The sequence below is a fragment of the Nothobranchius furzeri genome, chromosome 11 (genome assembly GCF_043380555.1).
Source record: "Nothobranchius furzeri strain GRZ-AD chromosome 11, NfurGRZ-RIMD1, whole genome shotgun sequence".
Lineage (NCBI taxonomy): Eukaryota > Metazoa > Chordata > Actinopteri > Cyprinodontiformes > Nothobranchiidae > Nothobranchius > Nothobranchius furzeri.
In genome coordinates, this window is record NC_091751.1 from 42,267,364 (window position 1) to 42,292,388 (window position 25,025).

Here is a 25,025-nt window from a genome sequence, read left to right on the forward strand (position 1 = left end):
GCCCCTGGGAGCCCCGTAATGCATAGCGTCATTTCAACATGGGGGTGTCCGCAACACGGTTTATATGCAGTTAGCGGTGCTGCGGCTGCTTTATATAGCGACTCGTTGCATTCTCCCTCAACCCAAATCCTCTGATCACGCATTTTAGCTAAAAAGCTAACGTTAGCTTGCCTTGCGTTGACTGTAGAGTTGTGGGTGATGGTCACACAGATGTGTCATGAGATTTGAAGCATTGCTGCCTTTCACAGACACTTTTTCTGCACGTGCTGCAAACAGGATAGCCGTCTTCTATCAACTGTCCCTCGGCATTCTTCAAATATCCAAAATATGCCCGTACTTCTGACTTTGTCTTCTTTGAGGGATAAAAAATGTCCTCCTGAGCTCTGCCGTCTCCTCCTTTGGCCATTATTTCAGCTTTAGTTTCAAGAAAGTTTTGGTTGTAAACAACAAAGTGCGCATGTGCCGCCGGCAACTTCAGCAGATGATACGGTGGCTGGTAAGGGTCACTGCGCCTACACCGCAGCCACGGTAAACCCACCGAGATAATATAGTTTTTTTAAAAACAAGACAGTTATTATTATTGTCAACTTTTTTACCGGGGTTTATCGCTACACCGGTTACTGTGACAACCCTAATGTGCACCCGTGAGCCGTGGTTCCGCTGGAATGCTTCTGACCTCTGACAGACACACTCTGAACTTCAGATCTTCAGCGCGCTGTTAATAGCCTGACACGTTTAGAATGCTGTCCCACAGTCAGTGTGCTAATACAATAATGTAATAATGCTAAAATGCTCAGATGGGAATCATTTCTTGATTTATTTTGTTACATCCACAATGTTCTGTGTGTGAGGTTTACAATGTCAGAACACCTGCTTGAGACAGGGTGTTAATTACAATCTGCCAGAATGACTCACCACCTTCAGATTTCTCCAACACCGTTAAAAATGATCAAATACGGAACATATCTTGCTACTGACAGCGTGCGCAGGCCAGAGCTCTGAAGCTCGGCGCATTATTATTTTGACGTTAGGGCACATGCGGAGTACACACGCACGCACGCACGCACGCACGCACGCACGCACGCACGCACGCACGCACGCACGCACGCACGCACGCACGCACGCACGCACGCACGCACGCACGCACGCACGCACGCACGCACGCACGCACGCACGCACACACACACACACACACACACACACACACACACACACACACACACACACACACACACACACACACACACACACAATATACTTGTTTTCAATTACATTTATTGGGCCCACTTACTTTTTCTTTGGCCCACCCACAAATGAGTTTCTGGCTACGCTAATGGTGACATATGACAGACTTCTCTGAGCTCCGCAGCATTACACTTTTCACCTCGCACACCCCCTAGCGGCAGCTCTCGCACCCCCAGGGGTGCGCGCACCACACTTTGGGAATCCCTGTTCTAAATTATCCTGTAACAACAAAACCCATTTACATTGTAAAAGCGCTCTTCTAATCTTTCTAGATACATTTAAACGTTCTTTTGGGATTATAGGGATTATTATTTCAACGTCTCAAACTATCTGAGACATGGGAATAAAAGCTGAATCAGTTTTGTGTTTTATTTAAAACAAAATAAATGAAATTATCAGGAATTTAGTTGATTTAAGAATGAATTTGAGAAATTTTTTGTGTTTGTGAGGTTCTAGACCAGACGTGTTTAAAGTGTGGCCCGCTGAAAGATTTTGTGTATCCCCAATTTACGTTTTAGAGTTTTTTTAAGTAAAATTAAAATTTGCTTTGTATTATTTAAACATAAATAACATATTTTGTGGACCTTAACATAATGATTTTGGCCCTCATGTGCACAGCAAATACAAGTTCCTGTTTTATTCATGGGATTTTGCACGGCTGCTTCAGAAAACCACTCAGAAGTGTAAAGATCTGATGGTGATCAAGTTTCCTGATGATCTGCCGCAGCAGTGGCAAAGAGCTTCATGCTGTATGTGTAGCAAGCTGCTATGTCATATACGTCCCATGTTTGATATTGGGATGGAGAGATTTGGCGATCTGAACTGGTGGGTCATGACATAAGTGATGAAACTGCGCTAGCTTCAGCGTGCTTCGGATACGAGTGACAGCTATATCGCAGTTTATCTTTCCTTGTGTGTTTCTCGTCAGTACAAACCATGGTTGTGTTGTTTCCTTCATAGTTTACCTGATCTGTCCTTGTTTTTTTTTTTTGAGGTGCATTGAACGCACCATCAGTATCTTTTAGCGTTTGTTATTATGGAGGTCAGGTGATGCAAAAACGCGGTTAGAAAAACCAACCATCCTCTGACGTATTGACCCAAGTGCTTTCTCTCTCAACTTGTCAAAATAAGATGAACTCCCTGGAAACTACAAACTGCAGACTGTTGGCAAGTTGCACACATGAAGTCCACGACACAGTCTCAGACCTCTGCAGCAGCAGCGCATCCTTCTGGGCATTTTAATTGACCTGCACACCGGCAGCTTTAAGTGTCACATTGGTGCAGAACAAAAAAAAAAAAAAACACCAGACAGAACAGGATTTTGCCCTCAACAGTGTTTTTTTAGAGAAGTCCAATAAACAGCTGAGATAACTCTCCAGGACCATCTCCAGCTTTGACTTTCACTTTTCTCTTAAAGGAACGGAAACATTAGGCTACAAAAGCTCTCCCCCTCAGCGCTTCCATGTTCCCTCCTTGCACACCTTCAGGCAGTCAGAAGGAAATTCTCAGACCATAATTACGTGCCGTGCCCTCCTCTCCCTAAAGAAAATCACACAATAGTCCACAGCAGTGCCTGCACTAATTGTCTCTGTTGACAGTAACTCGGCCTTGCTCTGGATCTGGTGCTGAGTGAAACTGTTGAGAGGCCCGGCATGCTCCCCCACTTCCTGCCTCTCGCCTTACAATGGAGGTCCACAGTCATGTGACCGGCCGGCCTTCACCGATCCGTAAGAAGAAACTATTCAGGAAGTGCGTCGGGGTCTGGAGGGCAGTTGAGCTCCTCCACATGGCATAAAGGAAATGTCTCTGGAGGCTTCTAAATCTGAGGATTTGTCTCTCACTCACACACACACACACACACACACACACACACACACACACACACACACACACACACACACACACACACACACACACACACACACACACACACACACACACACACACACGCCAGCGCAGTTCCTGAGCAGATATACAAAGTTTATCGGCTCAGGAAAGGAGCAAACTGGATCACATCCTTTGCTGTACAAACAGATGCTCAACCTCCATTCCAAGGTTAAAAGATTTTCCTCTCAGGAACGCCAAAATAGGAATTATCCATCACAATAGACATGGTTTTTCATTTTGATTTGTGTGAAAGACGAAAACGCCCTCGTCCTAGTAAGAGTCACAGTGCAACATGAATGAATGAACTGGCATCGTTTTGATGTGCTTTGTCTCTGCAGAGTTTTTGGCATCTCTCCCATTGTTCAGACCAACTGCTCCTTCACGTGGAAGCTCATCGTGCGCCCGGAGCGTAAGTGGCACCACTTTGTCAATCCCATCATGCTGCTGATTCTCTATTACACCCTGGCCACACTCATCCGCCTCTGGCTGCAGGAGCCCATCGACCAGCTGATGGTGAGCACAGAAGACACAATCAGAGTCCATTCCTGTTTCAGATCACCTTGTTCTCATGGTTAGAGTTGAATCTGCCGATGCGTTGTGAAATTAGAGCATAGCTTTTGGTTATTATTCAATGTTTTGGTTGATATTTATCTCAAAAGATCTTGATTGTGCAGCAGAGATGCAGAAGGTTCAGATGAAGTCCTTTGTCATCTGTGTGACACAGACTGTCACTTCCTGATTACCATCCGTCCAATTCTGCTCTAATGCTCATTCACACCCACTCCCTTGTAAATGCAGGAAACAATTAGACAAAGAACCAGCTTATGATATTATACAGTATTATATTTACTCATTAATGACAGCAGATTATCACCTCATGGACAACATGGTGTTTAAGCTGAATCCGTTTCTGCTGCGATTGACCTAAACCCTCTGAACTCAGATGATTTTTAGCAACACTATTCAGACTTTACCGTTCTTCCAGACTGAATCGCACTTGTATAGTAAATACATTGTAGAAATACTTTGCAGGTTTTATTTAAAATGATCAAAATCTGAGACCCTTCTATTAGGAGGACCTCAACAACCAGACCAAGGATCTTTTCACACCAAGCCACACAGATAAAACAAAAGCTCATATTATTCACGCTGGTCCTTGGGGTCATTTATTTTAAATAAATCATGTAACAGGCTTTGCTTTGCAGCTGAAACGAGTTAATTCAGAATTGACTGGCTTGTTTCATTCATCAGCAATGAAAGTCAAAGAAACTCTCTTTGTCGTGGTCCGTGCATCAGGAAATGTCACAAAAGAAAAAACAAACTTGTGGATTCCTTACAATCACAACATTTTAAACTAAAGATTTAATGAAAAATTCCTCGTGAGTAAAAACGAGAATGTTGGAAGCTGCTGCAAAAATAAACCAAATTTACATATCAGCCACTTTAAAAAGGAAAACTAAAAATGATAAATCAAAATAACAACAACAAACTCCCTGTAGCTCTCAGGGCTGTTTAAAGGTGTGGTTCACTAAAGAAACATTTAAATGATTTTTCTGATTACAATTGGTCCAGGCTGAACATGAAAATAGTCTCCTACACTTTTCTCCTAAATGAGCTTCTGATAGAAAATAGACAGTGAAACTCTAGTATTAGAAAATCTTCACAGATCTACGTCATGCTGTGAATTTGCATGTCTGGCCTCGCCCATCTTGGCTCGCGCCGTCCGCCCACAGGAAGGCTTTTTAAAATATGTTTAGCAGAGGGAGCAGATAGTGTGTTGGTGATGGTGACTTTGCAACATGGCTGATCGCGTTCTGTTAGCCAATCAGAAGCGAGGTGTTAGCATATCATTAAAAATAATGAGCAATCCTGCTGTTTTCAGCCCACCTCTGCACCAGCGAACTTCTGCATCTCAGGAGCATCATAGTTGTTTTTTTAATGACTCACAAAGCATTGATTTACACTAGAAAACACTGCAAATGTATTGAATAAATTAGTAAACAACACTAATGGAGAGGGAGCTGGAACGTGCTAATGGGAGCTGTAGGATGCTAGGGGAAGTTGATTGGAGTTGGAGGATGCTGGTGGAAACTGGAGAGAGCCAATGGGAGCTGGTGGGTGCTGGTGGAAACTGGAGAGAGCCAATGGGAGCTGGTGGGTGCTGGTGGAAGCTGGAGAATTCTGGTGAGAGCTGGAAGATGCTGGAGGCAGCTAATGGGAACTAGAGGGGATTAGTGGGAACTGGAGTATTCTGGTGGGAGCTGGTGGATTCTGGGGTAAGTTGGTGGGAGGAGAGAGCTAATGGGATCTGTAGAATTCTGGGGGAAGTTGGTTGGAGTTGGAGGATGCTGGTGGAAACTGGAGAGAGCTAATGACAGCTGGTGGATTCTGGGGTAAGTTGGTGGGAGCTCGAAGATGCTGGAGGTAGCTAATGGGAACTAGAGTGGATTAGTGGGAACTAGAGGATTCTGGTGGGAGCTGGTATTCTGGGGTAAGTTGGTTGGAGCTGGAAGATGCTGGAGGTAGCTAATGGGAGCTAGGGGGTACTGGTGGGAGCTGGAGGATTCAAGGGGAAGCTGGTTGAAGTTGGAGGATGCTGGTGGGAACTGGAGAGAGCTAATGGGTGCTGGAGGGGCGGAGCCCTTGTAGCCTTTAAAAGAGTTCTGATGAAGTGGAAGATTTTAGCCATTGCACCAACGCCTTTTTTCATGGTCAGCTAATAAGTTCTGAGAGGAGACAATATGATGGACACAGACATGATTCTAAAATCATTTAAAAAGTTAATCTGCTACACATAAACAACGTCTAATAGATGAGATATACTAGAACATGCAACATACAGCTGTTCTGTTTATATTTTAGTGTCATGCTTTCTTCTTGTTTGCCCTGAAAGTTTCCCAAAGCTTCCCAGAACTTTGGAACTGAAACTCAACCACATGTAATTCACAAACTATTATCTTCAATAAGCAAATGAAACAAAGAAAATGTGACATTACAGACTGCCTGGATGACAGTCATGCTGTCTTCACTCATTTATTACTACTCTGATCACTCATGTCTGTTATGGTGAAAATGCACCATTAGCTTCTATCACCTCAAGTCTCCTACCTGGTCACCCTTGGAATATACATGAATTGCAAGTTTTAAATGTACTTCTTCATCCTTCCTTAAACAAAACTTGCAGCTTGAGTGAATCTGTGCATCAGCAGCGTGATCTTTAAACCTGACCCACCTCAGAGCTTCAAGCTCAGCTCCTCCAGCTTGTAATGGAATTATAGATCTGTGTTTTTATAGAGGGGTCAATACTTCCCTTCAAACCTGTAGGGTTTGCATTATTGATCTCTGTACAAAGAATCGTGTGTGTGTGTGTGTGTGTGTGTGTGTGTGTGTGTGTGTGTGTGTGAGACTTTATCCACTCCTACACTTTAGATTAGAGGCTAATAATAAAACATGATTGGTACCTAAATCAGCAGTGGACAGGTTTGTTGGAAAGTGGAGATGCTGAGGTTTGATGGGCCTCGTTTCTGCCAAAGCAACAGGACATGTAGACGTTTTGTCATGTCTCTCATTTGTTCATTAAACCGGTGAAAATAGAAAGAAAACAGATTAATTTGAGTGAGAGAGAAAACAGGCTTCTAGGGTTTTATTAACCACTTCTCCTAAATACACAAGTGTCCCATTATAAAATTACAATACCATAACCCTACCTAACACCGGACAAGGAGCCAGGAATAAAAGCTATTGTTCTTTGATTGTTAGATATTATGGAAATGAGAGGTTTTTAAAAAACACAACAAATGTAGCAAAACTGAGTTTTATTAGGAGTAGAGGTCTATTTCCGATGTGCAGGAGATGTGGTCAGCCGCTGGATCTAGTTTAAAGTTAAAAAACTATTTAGCTTTACTTTAATAGCAGCTTGGGAATTACCACGATCGACCTCTACAGCAAGTAGATTGTGGCACTGAGCGTGTTTTTGTGTTTGGGACCTAAAGTCTGTCAGGATGAGCCTTATCACAATTTCCTTCTTTTTAAAGGTCACCCAGCTCCTCCTCCTCCTCCTCTTCCTCCTCCGTCTCTGTAAAAACAGCATTTACCAGGATCTGATGTCTTCTGATAGATTTGTGGCACAATACTGGACGGAGCCCAGAAATCAGAGTGGAAGATGCACATCAAACACCAAACTGACTATCTGTGTTTTCCCAGGACAAGGAAGACGATGTGAACGAGGAAGAGGAGCATAGCGGAAGCAGAGTGAATAACTCTGCCAACAGGAAGAGGCAGATGTGGTGGGAATCTCGACAGGGCACGGATGAGAAAAATGTACGTCAGGATTCACGTACGCAGCGCTGTACTGATTATCTGATGGTTCATGGAGTTGATGTTATCCTGTGTTTGGGAATGAAAACATGAATGAAGACTAGAGCTGTGGAATCCAGGCGTCCATAAATCTTCTTAGGATTAAAGTGATAGAAAATTAAGTTAATTTCAGATCGGGTAGACTCAAGCTGCAACTGGAAAGACTTCAGATTAACACACTATTGCTCACATACTTCCTCACACACACTTTCCGACCTTGTTCCACATCAAAGTGCGTCTCCTTAGCAGCCACCTCCAGAGATCTGGAAGCTTTTAGTGATCATAAGCACAGATCAGCGCTGCTCCTTTTCCTGCTTATCAGTGACTAAAGAACAAGGAGGCCTTTTGGCTCCAGCAGCTCATCGATAACGCACCTCAACCTGTTTACTCTTTTCTCCTCCCAGCTCCTCTCCACCCAGGATGGCATCAGTACTACTGAGGTGCGGCTGATCTGGATGTGTTCTTTAACCCCTTTTCTCCTCATTTTACTTATTTTGTCTTTCTGCAAGAAGCTAAAAAACTACAGGCTGCTTTTTCAAACTGCATCCTCACATATTTGGATATAATAGTTTAGAATAGTTGCTGCAACACAAGAAATACAACCAAACTCTTAAATAGCTTGTTATATTCCTGTACATTCCTTTTAGAAGCATTCAGACTTTATTACACGTATAAACGAATCCAGAATATCAACAGCTGTTGTTCTAAAACAGTAAAATCACCTGCAGTGTGAAAAGTAGTGAAGAACCCTTCCACTGTCCTGCAAAGTCAAAGCGTAGAAACTTGTCTGCAGTAGAAATTTGCAAAAAAATAATTGACTTGCATTTTCTTCAAATAAAGAAAACAAAATTCTTAGTTTACTATTTTTTGCCTTTGCAGGGCAGACCCTTTATGAGTGGCCTGATCTCATGACCAATGCGTCCTCTAGTTCAAGATGTTAATTTATCTCATGATGATCTGCAGGCCATCCCAACCTCCAATGGGACGTCCTTTGACTTCGTCGCTACCGAAAACGGACAGGTGTGTCTGGACCTGTACTCGACCCCCCAGTATAAACCGGACAAACCCACTGACGGTACAGGTGAGTGTAAAAGTAGAAAAAAAGCGCGAAAACCTCTGGTTCTGGTCTGGTAGCTTTCATGATGGACCTTAGATTGGTCCTGTTCTGAGCTGTAAACTGGTCGGTGCTCTGCTGCGCTCATATCAGCCCCTAAATGTCACTGAAACTAGAAATGCTTGTAATTAATTTTTTTAGGGTGAAGAGAAAAACCTGGCATCATGTTCATTAAGGGTCAACAGTCGCATACATTTCTTGGATTCTACTTGGAGATTAAATGAAAGTGAATGAATCTATTAAAGCTGATTTAAAAAGGTTTAAAAAAGAGCATTTTCATTTTAACCCTCCCACTATCTTCATGGGTGACCCCGCAAAGAAAGTTGACCATTGAGCAGGATTGATGGTTTATCCCTTGAGGTCCACGTGGCAGGGGTGAGGTGGTGCTCACTCCTGGGACGTTACGATGAACAATGATTGGTCTCGGTATGCAGGGTGAAACCCACGATAGTGCAGCATCTTTAAAACCACTGTCTTCAGCTTGAAGCTCTTTCAGTGAGATGCCGAGATGTTTCCTACATGGTTGTGGTGACCTCCTCTAAAATCTCTTGTCTTATTTTTGATTTAACTGTTACCGATGAGCTGTTATTGTTTCTTTTTTCTTTAATCCTAACAGAGAAGAAAGAAGAGTGTGTGTATGAAGTGAGCTTGCCCCCAGAGGATTCAGGACAAAAAGAGTCCGAAGATGAAGAAAACGACATTAAGAAAAAAGGCGTTGGTGCAATGGTTAAAATCTTCCACTTCATCATGAAGCAGAGCTACATCTGCGCTCTCATTGCCATGATGGTGAGCTCTCAGTTGGTTTACATTTAAGCGCCAACTTATCCTCAGTTTTCCTCAAAATAATGGGAAGAAGTTTTTTTTATCACAAAATGTAAAATCCGATTTATTAAAGGATTTTACATTATTCTCCTATTATTTTAGGAGAAAAACTAATAAACACTAGCCTGGCATGCCGTCCTACAAATGGCCACGGTTCACTGACAGCTCCCAGTTGTGGGGCGGGATCTACGGTTGCCTCCACGTGCTAATGGATAGCTATGTGACGTACTCACCACTACTGATGTCAGTCAACAAGGCAGTCCACTGAACTCCATCAAAGAAGATGCAAAGACATCCTTTTTCTAAGTAATTTCTCTATCTGCTCGACTCAAAAAAAAGCTCAAGTCTAAATAGTCCAAGGTTGATGCCAAAGCCTTTTCAAACAAGCCGTCGCCATCTTTGTTTTTTCAGTAAAATCCCACCCACCAACAGAGTGCTGTGATTGGCCCGCCAAACCAATAAAGTTCTGTGATTTTACCGTCAGTGGGGTAGTCTGCCATTACATCACGGAAGAAGCACACTGTGATTGGCCAGCCACAATACTGGACGGGGCTGCCGAGGTCCCAGTGGAGCGTTGCTAGCCTGACATTCAAAGCTAAATCATTTTGATTCAACAAAAGACGGTCTAGATCTAGGTTAAGTAAACACGTGATCTTCAGACAATGACCGTTTCTCAATACTCAAGGACACTAGTACGTTCCTGTGTACTAGACAAGTACGTTCTTGGCAAGAACACCAGAACGTCTGTTCTACCGAGTACGAGAGGACCAGGATGATTTGGAACAGAACCGTTGTGTCCTGGCAACAAGCGCTGCTTCTTGCTACAGTAAAAAAATGACCTGACATAAAAATAAAAGTCTAGTTTCTTCCCTAAATAACAAAAACGTGTTATTTGTATTATATTTAGCCCACTTTTGATCAAAACTAATTAGATACTAGCATTTCCCACTCTTTAATGAATAAAAAAAGTTTTTTTTTTCCCATCAGAACAGAGCTACGGTGCTTTTATTTTGATAGCGGGTTAGCTAATTAGCGTTTTGAAGGATCGTGAAGAGTGAAACCCAAACATGCAGCAAAATTTACAGTTGTGTGTACACAATTATTTACAATAACAGACAACTTTGTATTATTTAATTTATATTTATAATATAGAACATTACAGTTATTAGATTTCTCCTCTGGCCTTCGGTGTTTAACGGTTTGCGATGCGATGCATTATGGGAAACTTTGCTATTCCAAATCCGCAGAAAAATGCATTCATGCATTCTTGATACAATGGGCGGGGCCAGAACACATCGGGGAACTTTGAACGAACTTGTCATTATGCATACTTTGGACTGGAACAGTCCTTGGGCCATCGTTGATGACGTTTCATAAGGACGTGAGTACACAAGTTTGGACAAGTGTGCATATTGAGAAACAGCCGATGTAAAGGGGATGTGTTGGAGAAGGCTCTAAACTACTACAACACCAAATATTGGCCAAATACACCGAGTTGGGGTCAATTTTGTGTTCGCTCAGGTAGATGAGCTGTGGTGACCATCTTTAGCTGAGTTAACTCCAAAAGTTGTTCATCTCAAATCGTGCATCTGGCGAAGAAGTCCTGAGAGTTTTGTTAAAATTCGTCTAGAGAGAATTGCTGCAGGCGATACCCAGTCTATTAAACATAGGTTACAGAAACTAAAGCGTGGATGGGATGAAAAACTGCAGCGATGTTTGCTGCTGCTAATTGAAGTGTCTCACTAGGGTTACGGATAACTTTAACCAGTCAGCAGGTCAACAGCTTTCAGAATTTAACACCAAACAGGGCCTTTGCAGTTCCAGAGTTTGCATTTGTTCAATGATTAATCAACGATTTGTCGCCTGCAGACATGGAGCATCACCTACGTCAGCTGGCAGACGTTCGTCTTCCTCATGTGGTCCTGCATTCTGTGGATGGTGCGGGATCGGCGGCGTTACGCCATGCTGTCGTCTCCCTTCATGGTTGCCTATGGCAACCTGGTCATAGTGCTCCAGTACATCGGGAGCTTTGAGACAATGAAACCGGTTCCGGGTTTTATCGTGGCGAAGAACAACCTGTTCCACTCGCTATCGTCCAAGGTCAGGAAGCTGAAACTTAAAACGTGCTTTTCTCTTAAATAGTTCACCACATAAAAACAAACTCCTGCTGAACGTTGGTGTTTTGACATGTTATGGAACAACTCTAAGGCTTTAATATGCAGCTCCTCAACTTGATCTAATGTGTCTTATTTTTAATATCAATCATACTTGTGTTTTAATAAACAGTTCATGTGTGTTTATCTGTCTGCAGACTGAATATTTATAACATTTTATAACTGAGGTGAGCTGTACTTTATGTTGTTTACTCTAAGGTGCTAAATGACTGCTTTGAAGTGTCCAAACTCACCTCAGATTTACTGTATACCTGCTCCACATGATCCCAAAGCCAAACTAAGGCTAATTTATTCGTTTGTCTCTTTATTTCTCCTCCTAATCCGCCTGTAAAAAGTTTTTTATTTATGTGTGTGTAGATGATGTGTCTGGTGACCTTCTGGTTGCTGCTCAGACAAACACTCACAGAGAGAGAAGAGAAGACAAAAGAAGACAACGCAGGTCTCTCCGACGTCTATGTGGAGGATCAGAAGAAGAAGGGTGCGCTCAGAGCTCTTTGTTTAGATTATAGTAATCTAAAGCACGGGTCAAGTTTAAAAGGATGTGTCCTCATCCAGAAGTGTGTGTGTTCTCTTTCAGAGGAGGAGCAATCCGAGGAGGGGGGCGAGCAGGACATCATGCATGTTCTTGGTAACTTGATGATGAGCATGTTGGTCAAATACTGGATCTACATCTGTGGTGGGATGTTCTTCTTCGTCAGCTTTGAGGGAGACATCGTCATGTACAAGATCATCTACATGATGATGTTACTGTTCTGCGTGGCTCTCTACCAGGTACCTCAACCTCATCCTGTCTTAAATTAGTCATCTGAATATATTTTGGGTCTGTCCAAATTCATCAATGTTGTTAAGCAAACGGAGGCGGTGGTAGAGTTGTGTTGCTGTAAGCCAATCTGAAGCGAGATATCTGAAAATCAGGAAATGAGGCTCCAAATCCTGGACTGAGATGTTCGCAATTCTTTCCTGCTTTGTCCAACATTATTACAAGAGCAGAAATCTCCTGTTAAGCCTGCAATGAATCCTGGGATAGCCTTTGGCAGTTGGGATACATCAGATCCATCCTTGAAATTTGTGGGAAACAAAGAGGCATTGTAGGTGAATTTTAGAGGGATTCCACACTAGCATCGGCTCTACTTTGCCTGAACTAGGTACAGAGTGTTCCCACCTGGGTATCCTTGTATTTTTTCAACCATCTTCCAAAGGTGGTCTGTTTTGGGCTGAACTGGTCCAACACACCCACTGCCGACTGATTGGCCAGCTCAAATTCATGCCTACCATTAGGGGGAGCCTCCGATTGGCGGGTAGAATCAGCCAGCTGGGGCTTCCCTCATGCGCTAGTCGTTATCATGCTGGTGACTGGGCAGGAAACAACCCTCTGACTGAAGCCATCTGTCTGAGGAGCACACACACGCACGCACGCACACACGCACGCACACACAACGTCTGTACCCCCCCCCCCCCCCTCTCTCTCTCTCTCTCTCTCTCTCTCTCTCTCTCTCTCTCTCTCTCAGCTTCAGCTGCGTGAGGATACACACAGCAGTCTGAGGGCAATATCAGATCACTTCACACTGTTTGCTGATCACCTCATGCTGTTTTTGTCATGAGTAACACACACACACACACACACACACACACACACACACACACACACACACACACACACACACACACACACACACACACACACACTGATTCAGGTTCTGACAAAAAGCCATAAAACTCAGCAAAAAGTCCAGCAACACCACAATTTTTCTGCTGAGTTACACTGATCACCTCATGCTGTTTTTGTGTGGAGTAAAGATCTCTCTCTCTCTCTCTCTCTCTCTCTCTCTCTCTCTCTCTCTCTCTCTCTCGCTCTCTCTCACACACACTCACTCACTCACTCACTCTCACTCTGTGTGTATATATATATATATATATATACACACACATATAATTTATTTAATTAATTTATTTTTGCCTTGTACTGTTACAGTGGGATATCACGACTCTGTTGTGTTTGTACGTGAACTGATCCGCTCTGATCAGTACCTATACTCCACCATAGTAGCCGTTTCTCTAATTATTGCCACTTTATAATATTATTTTATCATGATTATATTCTTACTTCCTATATTTGCTTATCTCTTATTTTTATCCGTCTTTTTGCACTAATACTGCTGCAGTTTCCTAATGTTGTGATTTCTCACACATACGGGAATAAAACCTTCTGATTCTGAAACTCGTTATTACAAGATTTTCTTGATAAAACTCAATTTTTTTGTAAAATTGTAAATAGCCTGTGTTTGTATAGCACTTTCTTAGGGTTCTACAACCCCCCCAAGGTGCTTCGCAGTCATTCACCCATTCACACACACATTCACATGTTGGTGATGATGAGCTACGATGTAGCCACAGCTGCCCTGGGGCGACAGAAGCAAGACTGCTGAACACTGACGCCACCGGTCCCTCCTACCACCACCAGAGGGCAAAACGGGTTAAGTGTCTTGCCCAAGGACACAACAGCAGCATTCTCTGGCAGGAGCCAGGATTGAACCTGCAACCTTTAGATTACTGGACAACCTGCTCCACCTCCTGAGCTTCTATACTGTTTTTATGAGAAACATTCTTGTTATGTTAAGATTCTGCTCCTTTGTTACTTAGCTTTGACAGCAATTTGCTTTCAAAAAATAATATCATAAAAATTCATCATGTGTCTGCAGCTGCCTCTTGGCCAGGTCGTCGTTGTAATGAGTTCTCAATTGACTCATCTGGTTAAATAAAGCTTAAATAAATGAACGAAAATATATAGATACAATATTCCAAAATAACAGCACTTTCCTTGGTTTATGGTTTTAGTTTAAAATCAGATCCTTGTTAGATAACGCAGACGTTTGTTGTACTCTGCAGGTGCACTATGAGTGGTGGAGGAGGATCCTGAAGTACTTTTGGATGACAGTGGTTATATACACCATGCTGGTCCTCACCATCGTCTACACCTTCCAGTTTGAGCGCTCTGAAGGGTTCTGGGTTGGAATGCTGAACATAAAAAATGAGAGGTGAGACTGGTTTCATTTCCAAGACAGGAGCTGCTTTGTTTGAATAAACGGCTTAGTCATCGAGCTTTGGCTTTATTTTTTAAACATTTGTAATAAAACTGTCTAATCATTTGTGGCAGCTTGAAGGATCTGGGCTTGGAGCGGTTTTCCTTGTCCACGCTGTTCACCAGGATTTTCATCCCCACCTCCTTCCTGCTGGTGTGCAATCTCCACCTGCACTACTTCCACGACCGCTTTCTGCAGCTCACCGACCTCCAGGCCGTCGTGGCCAAAGAGGAAAGCACCATCTACAGGTGAGACTTGTTTGCCACACATGAATAAACACATTTGGCTTGTTTAACAAATTATCTGAACTTAAAAAGGCTGAGGACCTGTGGTCGTGCCTGGTGGCTCTTTTATGGTAAAGAAAATCAAAGAAACAAGTTGCCTCAATGGACCCCACGTTGAAACTTTAGTCCCTTTTTCCATCACATCTCCTAAATTCCCATCATAACCATGTTTTTATTACTCACCCCGCTGTTTTGTACAGCAACCCACAGCCAGTGGAGCTCGTTTCGTTCCCTGTTGTGTTCTTGAGGCTTTTCCTTTGTTCTCCACTCAGCTGCTTCTCTCTGTGACCTGCTGCCTTTTCTCCTCTGCCGTCCTTCTCTCACAGCCACGCTAAAGTCAGCGGGCGTGTCTATTTGATCATAAATAGGTGGGTATCTGCTCGCTTCTTTGTGGCATCTGGCGTTCCCCCTCCTGTTTCCTCCCCCATGAGCTCCTGGAACGGAAGTATTTAACGTAACATGATTGGGTTTCTTTTTCAGGCTTTGGTTTTTCTGTGTTTTGCTTGTAGCCTTCTCTGTTATTTGACCTCCAGTTTCTTACCAGAACACCCCCCACCCCCCTTAATGAACCCAAAACCTTCTCAAGAAAAACCCATTTTCCTCTAACAGAAACCTTCTTCTCAAGCATGTTTGGATCTGCCAGAACAACTTCTTCCTCTTCAATAATAATCCGATAATCCACATCCTGCTTGTTCTCCCCTTCCCCCAAAGAAGCTCGTTTCCCCAAAAATATCGGGCCCATGTGGCCAGCCTTGACATTTGAGTGATTTTCAGGTTGATCTCCTCCACTCTGTTAATTGTCACTTCTGTGTAACTTTTTCTTTCCCGAGCAGCATCAAAGAAAAAATTCCCTCTCCGCAGAGCAAGTAAGTGTGCCTCCTGGATGGCAGAATTCTTGTCTTGATATGCAGCCGATTCATGTCAAACCTGAACTTTGACATCGCTCCATTGCCTGAGGAGACTTAAATGTGGGGGGGTTACGTCCTCCGACTGTTTAATTGCTGCAAAAACAGAAAAATACTTGGAATGTGCACTGCTTTCTGATTACAATGCCTGATCCTGACAAAGTTGATGGTTCTGCCTTGCAGCTGTTTGACAATCACCTGGATCATGGGAGTAAGTGGGAGATGTATTTATGTACTTATGAGGATGTTTTTTTTATTGCAGCTGTAAAATTATGATTTAAACGTACTGTTTAGAAAGCTCTTCTCTTTTTTTTAGTGATAATCCCTACTTGCCCATGCCAGTCTGTGAATGTCAGTTTTTTTCTGATCCTTGCATCTTCCACAGCTCTCATAGCTGCAGCGGTCGCTCTGCTCAGACGCTCTGGAATGGTTTTCACGACAACATTAGCGAGCAGCTAATGAGTTCTTAATGCTAGATAAGCTTTGCTCTCAGCATTCAAACCTTAACACGTTCCTAAGTCATAAAAGCAATCGATGGGAGCAGTGGGAGATTACTTTTAACACTGATTTAAGCTTTGTTGAACAATTATAATTTAAGGGTTTAATGGAATCTCCTAATGGTAGTCAAACTGTGTTTCAGGTGAATTATGGTTAGGATTGTGTGTGTGTGTGTGTGTGTGTGTGTGTGTGTGTGTGTGTGTGTGTGTGTGTGTGTGTGTGTGTGTGTGTGTGTGTGTGTGTGTGTGTGTGTGTGTGTGTGTGTGTGTGTGTGATTAAAACTATCCTCTTCTAAAATAAGTTGACTTTGTAGGATGCTCACCTCCATTCCTTTCATGGCCTAAATCACATGTGGTGTTTTGTGGTGGCAGAGCAGGTAAAGATGGCAAAATAAGGGCAAAACAAATGGGCAGAACCAAAATTCCTCCATTTTTAATAATGTCACCTGCGGATGTAAAACGGTGTCTACAGCCTCTTTTAAATATGAACTCAGGGGCAGAAGAAGGGAAGAAAACCCTGGTCCTGAAGGGCCCTTAGTAGGTTTTAGTTGTTTCCCTGATCCAGTTGTTGAATTACGTGTTCAGCAGGTCATCAAGCTCTGCAGAAACATCATCTGCTTGTTAAAAATCAGGTGTGTTGAGGCAGAAAAACCTGTAAAACACAGGAATGTCTCTGCTTCAGCACACCTGTTCCTCTGCATCTGCCCAAACAGGTGTGTTTGGTTGAAAAGATCTCATGAATATGCCTTTAGTGTAAATATGTGTTTCTGTCCTAAAGTAACCGAGCCATTTCTCACTTCTCTGCCCTACTGGTTGAAAGTGGAATTACAACTGTAGTAAACAACCCAGCTGCAGCCTGCTGTAGCTAGCGCTAACCAACTAATACTAAAATAAACCACAAAGTAAAAAGATCCACACCGTTGGACAAAAATTACTTTTACTTACAAGTCCAGTACCAATTATTTGGTGCTGCGTCTGCAACAATGAGTCAATGTAAGCTTTAAAAACAGATTGATTGAATATTTTATGGGACAGTAGGAGTCTTGGTAAGGTGAGTTATAAAGTGTCTCTGCTCTATTAAAATAACTCTAATATCAAATTCAGTCTAACTTTTTCACATCAGTTAATTCAGTTTTAATAAAATTTATATCATAAATATTACTGTATAAAAATGTGTAATTATTTAAAGTTAGAAATAGCTGCCTTTACCATAAAAATCTTAAATTTATGGCAAAATAATATCATAAAATAGGGTTTATGTTATTGCATGAACTAATATCAAAAGATTGATTGAACTGGTCCCACTGTGTTAGCCATTAGGTTCTTTGTCTGTTCAGCATTTATCTTTATTTCTCCAAGCTGAGGTCATTCACGTCTGTAAGATGATAATCGGTTATGTTCAGATTTTTCTTTCAAACTATCTGAATTATCACTCTGACTCTGCTTGTTTCATGGATGAAATAAGAAAACGTTATTTTTATAATAGCCCAAACAAAACCCACAAAATCACAAACTTTGTTAAATTTAGAAATGATCTAATGAGTATTGAGTCCTCATGAGTATATGAATACAGGCGTGTTCAGATGAATGTGTGGATTTTTATCTAACTGGGTGAACTGCTCCCTTGTCTTCAGATTGGTGGACCAGGATGGAAGTCTGGCAGACCTCACCATGCTTAGTGGCAGCTCAGTGGATGCTGCGCTGCCCAAAGAAAAGGAGGCGCAGCAGGAGGAGCAGGAAGGTTGGGACTCAGAGAGAGAGAAGAAGCAGGCCCTGGTGGCGGTGATGGATACAGACACCCACATGACAAGAGAGAAACCCAGGAGCTTCTCAGACCAGCGCCAGTCCAGCACTGAGGAGAGCCAACACTGCAGCGCTGCAACCGAACCGGAACCGAGCACAGAGCAGAGTTCTGGTAATTCTCACTAATAACGAATAAACTGGACTTTTCTTGTTTTCCTTCAAAATGTTTCAAATCTCATCCAAGAAGCTTCTTCAGTCCTGAATGAGCATTTGCTTTGCTCACATTTTACCTGTTAGGTTTGTTCCAGGGATTCCAGAAACCATTTTTTACTTGTTATATGATCGACCACGAGTTTAACACGCAGGCTGACCGAGACAATGGCCTTCTACCCCTATTTCCTGCATAAGGCACCAATTGAAAATAGTTTAAAGCTGTGGAACCCTGAAAATCCATTTTTTATGATCATTTCTGATTATAATTGGCATGTCTCCTGCACTTTTTTCTGTCCAAAAACAGTATTACGCCATATTAAATAGACACTGGTTGAGCACTAGGACCAAGCTGCTTGCGTTGAAGCCTGTTTCTCATTAGAACCGTCCATAAGCTCATCTATTGGCTCTGCTGATACTTGCTAACGTGTGACTGGCTGTAGATATCAAAACCACGTCCATGATAATCGATCACTGAGTTTTTCATGCAAGCTGAACACGAAAATAGTTTATGTTTATGTATTTAGCAGATGCTTTTATCCAAAGCGACTTACAATTTATGACCTGTAGGGTATGTTGTGATCTGTGGGGGAAGACCGGAGTACCCGGAGGAAACCCACGCATGCATGGCGAGAACACGCAACTCCACGCAGAAAGGCTGCAGCCGAGCCGAGTTTCGAACCTGCAACCTTCGTGCTGCGAGGCAACAGTGCTAACCACTGCGCCACCATGCAGCCTATAAATAGTCTCCTACACCTATCTCCTGTAATAGCTTCTGATAGAAAATAGACGATGAAACTCTAGGATTTAAAAAGTCTGACAGATCTATGTCACACTGTCACTTATGGACTCACCCGTCTTGACTCCAAACAGAGAAGGCTGCAGTTTTGGTGTCCAGGAAACAGCAGAGAACTTCTCGACTAGTAGAAGCTTATCGTTAGCATTAGCAACTCCACCACAAAACAGAACTCCTTCAGGCTTGTGTTATTTGTGGAGATGAAACATTCGCATTGCAAGTCAGTGGTAGAGTTGCGATGCTGTTACCCAATCCAAGGCGAGACGTCCAAACCTGCCGCCTGAAGCTCATCTGTGATGTAGCTCACTCCTAGTTCCTGAAAATTGTGCACCCATGTTTTTTTAAAATGGGTCTGCATTGGGGTTCTAATCCTGAGCAGCGTTTGTTAGTTTTGCATCGTCAGCCTGAGACAAATGGAAGAGAAAGCAATTTATTCAGTGGATGAAAATCTGTGCAGCCACAGTGTTCTGTGTTGCACACAGCCCTTTTCATTTCATAATAACCACCAGAGGGTCGCCCCGGTATGCACTACACATCATGTAATCACACAAAAATGTGGGCGTTGCAGCGAGTGCACAGATGAGAGTAGCATGTTTTGTTTTGAATGTGCAGCCATGCTTTCCTGCATGCAGCTCAACTATAAGTTGCGTAAATGCTCCAGAAGTCAGGATCCCTTTGTTTCCAGCTGCCCTCTCCCTGCCCCCAACCCCATCCCCCTAATCATCCAGCCATTCATCATTGTTGGCCAAGTGGTAAGAAAAAGGTTTTTGCATTCAACAGATTTATTTCTAGTTATATATTCTGACACAACTTGCAGCTCAAGCGCTCATTTTCATGCTCCTGCAAACAGCAACTGAAACTAAAGACTGATCTTAAATTAAAATGTGGTTTATATACACAGAAAGTAAAATGGGTAATAAAACACAGCCCTGCAGGACCTCTGGGCTTGTAATGAGCTGCAGGTTAAACACGCTAGTGCTCTCTCCGAGTTTCCTATCCAAACAATGAGGCCTCTGTTCAAAACCTCTGATATGTAAAACCCAAGCTATTTATGAGAGTTAAAAACCAAAAATTACAGTAAATCACAATTCTCAGGTTGTTAAAGATGAAATTGATCTTTTTTTTCAAAGTGTGTTTATGCAAATGTTGAGTTGAGGTATGAGAGGAAATACTCATTTTTAATACATTTAACATTTTTGTAATTATTTTTAATATCAAAGTTTTACTTGTATAAAATCAAAGTTATTTGTAGAGTTCGAATACCCGAATAAACAAACGTTTTAATAATTGGGTTAAGTTGAACTCGGAGAACTTCAGAGAAGAACTGTTGCCGTCATCGTCGTCGTCTTCCTCCGCTTATCCGGGTCCGGGTCGCGGGGGCAGCATCCCAACTAGGGAGCTCCAGACCGTCCTCTCTCCGGCCACCTCCACCAGCTCCTCCGGCAGGACCCCAAGGCGTTCCCGGACCAGATTGGAGATGTAACCTCTCCAACGTGTCCTGGGTCGACCCGGGGGCCTCCTGTCGGCAGGACATGCCCGAAACACCTCCCCAGGGAGGCGTCCAGGAGGGATCCTGAACAGATGCCCAAACCATCTCAACTGACTCATTTCGATCCGGAGGAGCAGCGGTTCTAATCCGACTCCCCCCCGAATGTCCGAGCTCCTCACCCTATCTCTAAGGCTGAGCCCGGCCACCCTACGGAGGAAACTCATTTCGACTGCTTGTATCCGCAAAGGAAACTCATTTCGACCGCTTGTATCCACGATCTCGTTCTTTCGGTCATTACCCAAAGTTCATGGCCATAGGTGAGGATTGGGACGTAGATCGACCGGTAAATCGAGAGCCTAGCTTTCTGGCTCAGCTCCCTCTTCACCACGACAGATCGGCTCAGCATCCGCATCACTGCAGACGCTGAACCAATACGCCTGTCGATCTCCTGATCCCTCCTACCCTCACTCGTGAACAAGACCCCGAGATACTTAAACTCCTCCACTTGAGGTAGAACCTCTCCCCCGACCCGGAGTTGGCAAGCCACCCTTTTCCGGTGGAGAACCATGGTCTCAGATTTGGAGTTGCTGATCCTCATCCCAGCCGCTTCACACTCGACCACAAACCTACCCAGCAAGAGCTGAATGTCAGGGCTGGATGAATTTCCCCCTTGGGGATTAATAAAGACAACCTTGAACCTTGAAGCTAGGAGGACCACATCATCCGCAAAAAGCAGAGACGAGATTCTCCTGCTACCAAACTCAACACACTCCACACCACGGCTGCACCTAGAAATTCTGTCTATAAAGGTAATGAACAGAACCGGTGACAAAGGGCAGCCCTGGTGGAGTCCAACCCTCACCGGGAACAGGTCCGACTTACTACCGGCTATGCGGACCAAACCCACGCTCCTCTGGTAAAGGGACTGAATGGCCCTTAACAGAAAGCCGCCCACCCCATACTCCTGGAGCGTCCCCCACAGGGTGCCCCTGAGGACACAGTCATAAGCCTTCTCCAAATCCACAAAACACATGTGGATTGGTTGGGCAAACTCCAATGCCCCCTCCATCACCCTTGCAAGGGTATAGGGCTGGTCCACAGTTCCACGGCCAGGACGAAAACCACATTGCTCCTCCTCAATCTGAGATTCAACTATCGATCGGACCCTCCTCTCCGGCACCTTGGAGTAGACCTTTCAAGGGAGGCTGAGGAGTGTGATCCCCCTATAGTTGGAACACACCCTCAGGTCACCCTTCTTAAAGATGGGGACCACCACCCCGGTCTGCCACTCCACAGGAACTGCCCCCGATGACCATGCAATGTTGCAGAGACGTGTCAACCATGACAGCCCTACAACATCCATAGCCTTGAGATACCCAGGACGAATGTCATCTGCCCCCGAGGCTCCACCGCTGTGTAGTTGTTTGACTACCTCAGCAACTTCTGCCCCCGAGATTGGACAGTCCATCCCCAGGTCTCCCGGCTCTGGTTCCTCCTCGGAATGTGCGTAGGTGGGATTGAGGAGCTCCTCAAAGTATTCCTTCCACCGTCCGACAGTTGACGTCAGCAGTTCCCCATCCCCACTGTAAACATTGTCAGTGAGTTGCTGCCTTCCTCTCCTGAGGCGCCGGACAGTTTGCCAGAACCTCTTTGGAGCCGATTAATAGTCTTTCTCCATGGCCTCACCAAACTCCTCCCATGCCTGAGATTTTGCCTCGGCAACTGCCACTGCTGCACCCCGCTTGGCTATCCGGTACCTGTCTACTACCTCCGGAGACCCACAGACCAGCCATGCCCTGTAGGCCTCCTTCTTCAGCTTGACGGCTCCCCGAACCTCTGGTGTCCACCAGCGGGCACAGGGGTTGCCACCATGACTGGCACTGGCCACCTTGCGACCACAGCTATCAACAGCCGCCTCAACAATCGCAGAGTGGAACAAGACCCACTCGGAGTCAATGTCCCCCACTGCTCTCGGGACGTGGTCAAAGCTCTGCCGGAGGTGGGAGTTGAAGACCGTCTTGACAGGTTCTTCTGCCAGGCGTTCCCAGCAGACCCTCACTATGCGTTTGGGTCTGCCAGGTCTATGCGGCATCTTCCCCTGCCATCTGATCCAACTCACCACCAGGTGGTGATCAGTTGACAGCTCCGCTCCTCTCTTCACTCTGGTGTCCAAAACATATGGCCACAGGTCAGATGATACGACTACAAAGTCTATCATCGACCTGCGACCTAGGCTGCCCTGGTACCAAGTGTACAGATGGGCATCCTTTTGTTCAAACATGGTGTTCGTTATGGCCAAACTGCAGCTTGCTAAGAAGTCCAATATTGAAACACCACTTGAGTTCAGATCAGGCGGACCGTTCCCCCCAATCACACCCCTCCAGGTCAAGCTGTCATTGCCCACATGAGCATTGAAGTCCCCCAGCAGGACAATGGAGTCCCCTGATGGAGCACTATCTAGCACTCGTCCCAGGGACTCCAAAAAGGGTGGGAACTCTGAACTGATATTTGGCCCATAAGCACAAACAACAGTCAGGACCCATTCCCCAACCCGAAGACACAGGGAAGCTACCCTTTCGTCCCCCGGGGTAAACCCCAACATGCAGGCAGAGAGTCTTGGGGCTAACAAAAAGCCAACCCAGCCCTCCGCCTCTCACCCAGAGCAACTCCAGCAAAGGAGAGTGTCCACCCCCTCTCAAGGACTTGGGTTCCAGAGCCAATGCTATATGTCGAGGTGAGTCCGACTATATCTAGCCGGTACCGCTCAACCTCTGCCACAAGCTCCTGCTCCTTCCCCGCCAGCGAGGTGACATTCCATGTCCCAAAAACCAGTTTCCTTGTCCGTGGATTGGACTGCCAAGGCTCCCGCCTCGGTCTGCCACCCAATCCACACTGCACCGGACCCTTCATGTCCCTCCTGCGTGTGGTGGGTCCACAGTTGGATGAGCCCATGTATCCGTTTCCAGCTGGGCCCGGTCGGGCCCCATGGGCGAAAGAGCTGTTGTGTGTTGTAGGAAATTGTCATAAAGTTAACAGCTCCTTAATATCATTGCTTTATATTTATATACCACTGTGGTCAATTTCCAAATCATCTTATTTTACTTTTTGTGTATGCATCAAATCGGATTAGTACAGAAGCTCATTACTGTCAGTGCAAGGAAAAAATATGGAGTCAGTATCTCATAACAAGAAGGTTTCTCATTATAACAAATTAATCTTGTTTTAACGAGAAACTTTCCAGCAACAACCACATAAAAAAGTCATTTTAATGAGAACTTTCCTTGAAATATCCATTCGGCCGCTTATGTGGAGTCGGGTTGCTGTGGCAACAGCCCAAGTCAAGAGACCCAGACTTCTCTTTCCCCAGCCACTTGGGCCAGCTCTTCTGGGGGAATCCCAAGACGTTCCCTGGCCAGGTGAGAGACATAGTCCCTCCAGCGTGTCCTTGGTCTCCTTTTAGGTCTCCTCCCAGTTGGACATGCCAGGAAAACCTCATCAGGGAGGTGTCCAGGAGGCATCCTAACCCGATGCCCGAGCCACCTCATCTGCCTCCTCTCGATGTGGTGGAGCAGCAAATCTACTCCGAGCCCCTTCCGGATGACTGAGCTTGTCACCCCATCTCTAAGGGAGAGCTCAGCCACCCTGCAGAGAAAACTCATTTCAGCCGCTTGTATCCACGATCTAATTCTTTCGGTCACTACCCAAAGCTCATGACCATAGGTGAGGGAAGGAACGTAGATTGACCAATAAATCAAGAGCTTCTCCTTCTGGCTCAGTTCTCTTTTCACCACAACAAACTGGTACAACACCCGCATCACTGCAGATGCAGCACCAATCCGCCTATCGATCTCACACTCCGTCTTTCCCGCACCCGTGAACAAGACCCCGAGATACTTAAACTCCTCCACTTGAGGCAGAACCTCATCCCTGACCAGGAGAAGGCATTCTACCCTTTTCCAACTCAAGACCATGATCCTGGATTTAGAGGAGCCGATTCCCATCCCAGCTGCTTCACACCTTTGCAAACCACTCCAGCGAGAGCTGGAGATCACTGTCCGATGAACCCAACAGGACCACATAATCTGTAAAAAGCCAATAACCAATCCTTAGGCCACCAAAACAGATCTCCTCAATGCCTTGGCTGCTCCTAGAAACCCTGGCCATAAAAGTTATGGACAGAATCGGTGACAAAGGGCAGCCTTGGCAGAGTCCAATTTTCACTGGAAACAAGCTCAACTTACTGCCGGCAATGCGGCCCATGCCCTGACCGCTCATACAGGGACCTAACAGCCCATATAAAAGGGCCTGGTACTCCATATTCCTGGAGTACCCCCCACAGGGCCTCTTGAGGGACATGGTCAAACGCCTTCACCAAATCCACAAACGTGTAAATTGGCTGAGCGAACTCCACGCACCCTAAGGG

General features: G+C 44.6%; 1 protein-coding gene across 9 annotated transcripts in view; it reads left to right on the forward strand.

Moving 5' to 3' along the window:
* LOC107383535 (piezo-type mechanosensitive ion channel component 2) overlaps positions 1–25,025 on the forward strand; it is a 151,287-nt gene that overhangs the window by 65,450 nt on the left and 60,812 nt on the right. For 5 of the 9 annotated variants that reach the window (XM_054746758.2, XM_054746779.2, XM_054746762.2 and 2 more), the window contains exons 8-17: positions 3,471–3,645; positions 7,336–7,452; positions 7,893–7,928; positions 8,452–8,569; positions 9,219–9,388; positions 11,294–11,524; positions 11,956–12,369; positions 14,485–14,633; positions 14,753–14,926; positions 17,999–18,279. In XM_054746758.2, the coding sequence (XP_054602733.1) occupies positions 3,471–3,645; positions 7,336–7,452; positions 7,893–7,928; positions 8,452–8,569; positions 9,219–9,388; positions 11,294–11,524; positions 11,956–12,369; positions 14,485–14,633; positions 14,753–14,926; positions 17,999–18,279 (1,865 nt within the window). The remainder of the gene's footprint in view (positions 1–3,470; positions 3,646–7,335; positions 7,453–7,892; positions 7,929–8,451; positions 8,570–9,218; positions 9,389–11,293; positions 11,525–11,955; positions 12,370–14,484; positions 14,634–14,752; positions 14,927–17,998; positions 18,280–25,025) is intronic. The other 4 variants (XM_054746775.2, XM_054746793.2, XM_054746791.2 and 1 more) reach the window with 2 other exon arrangements.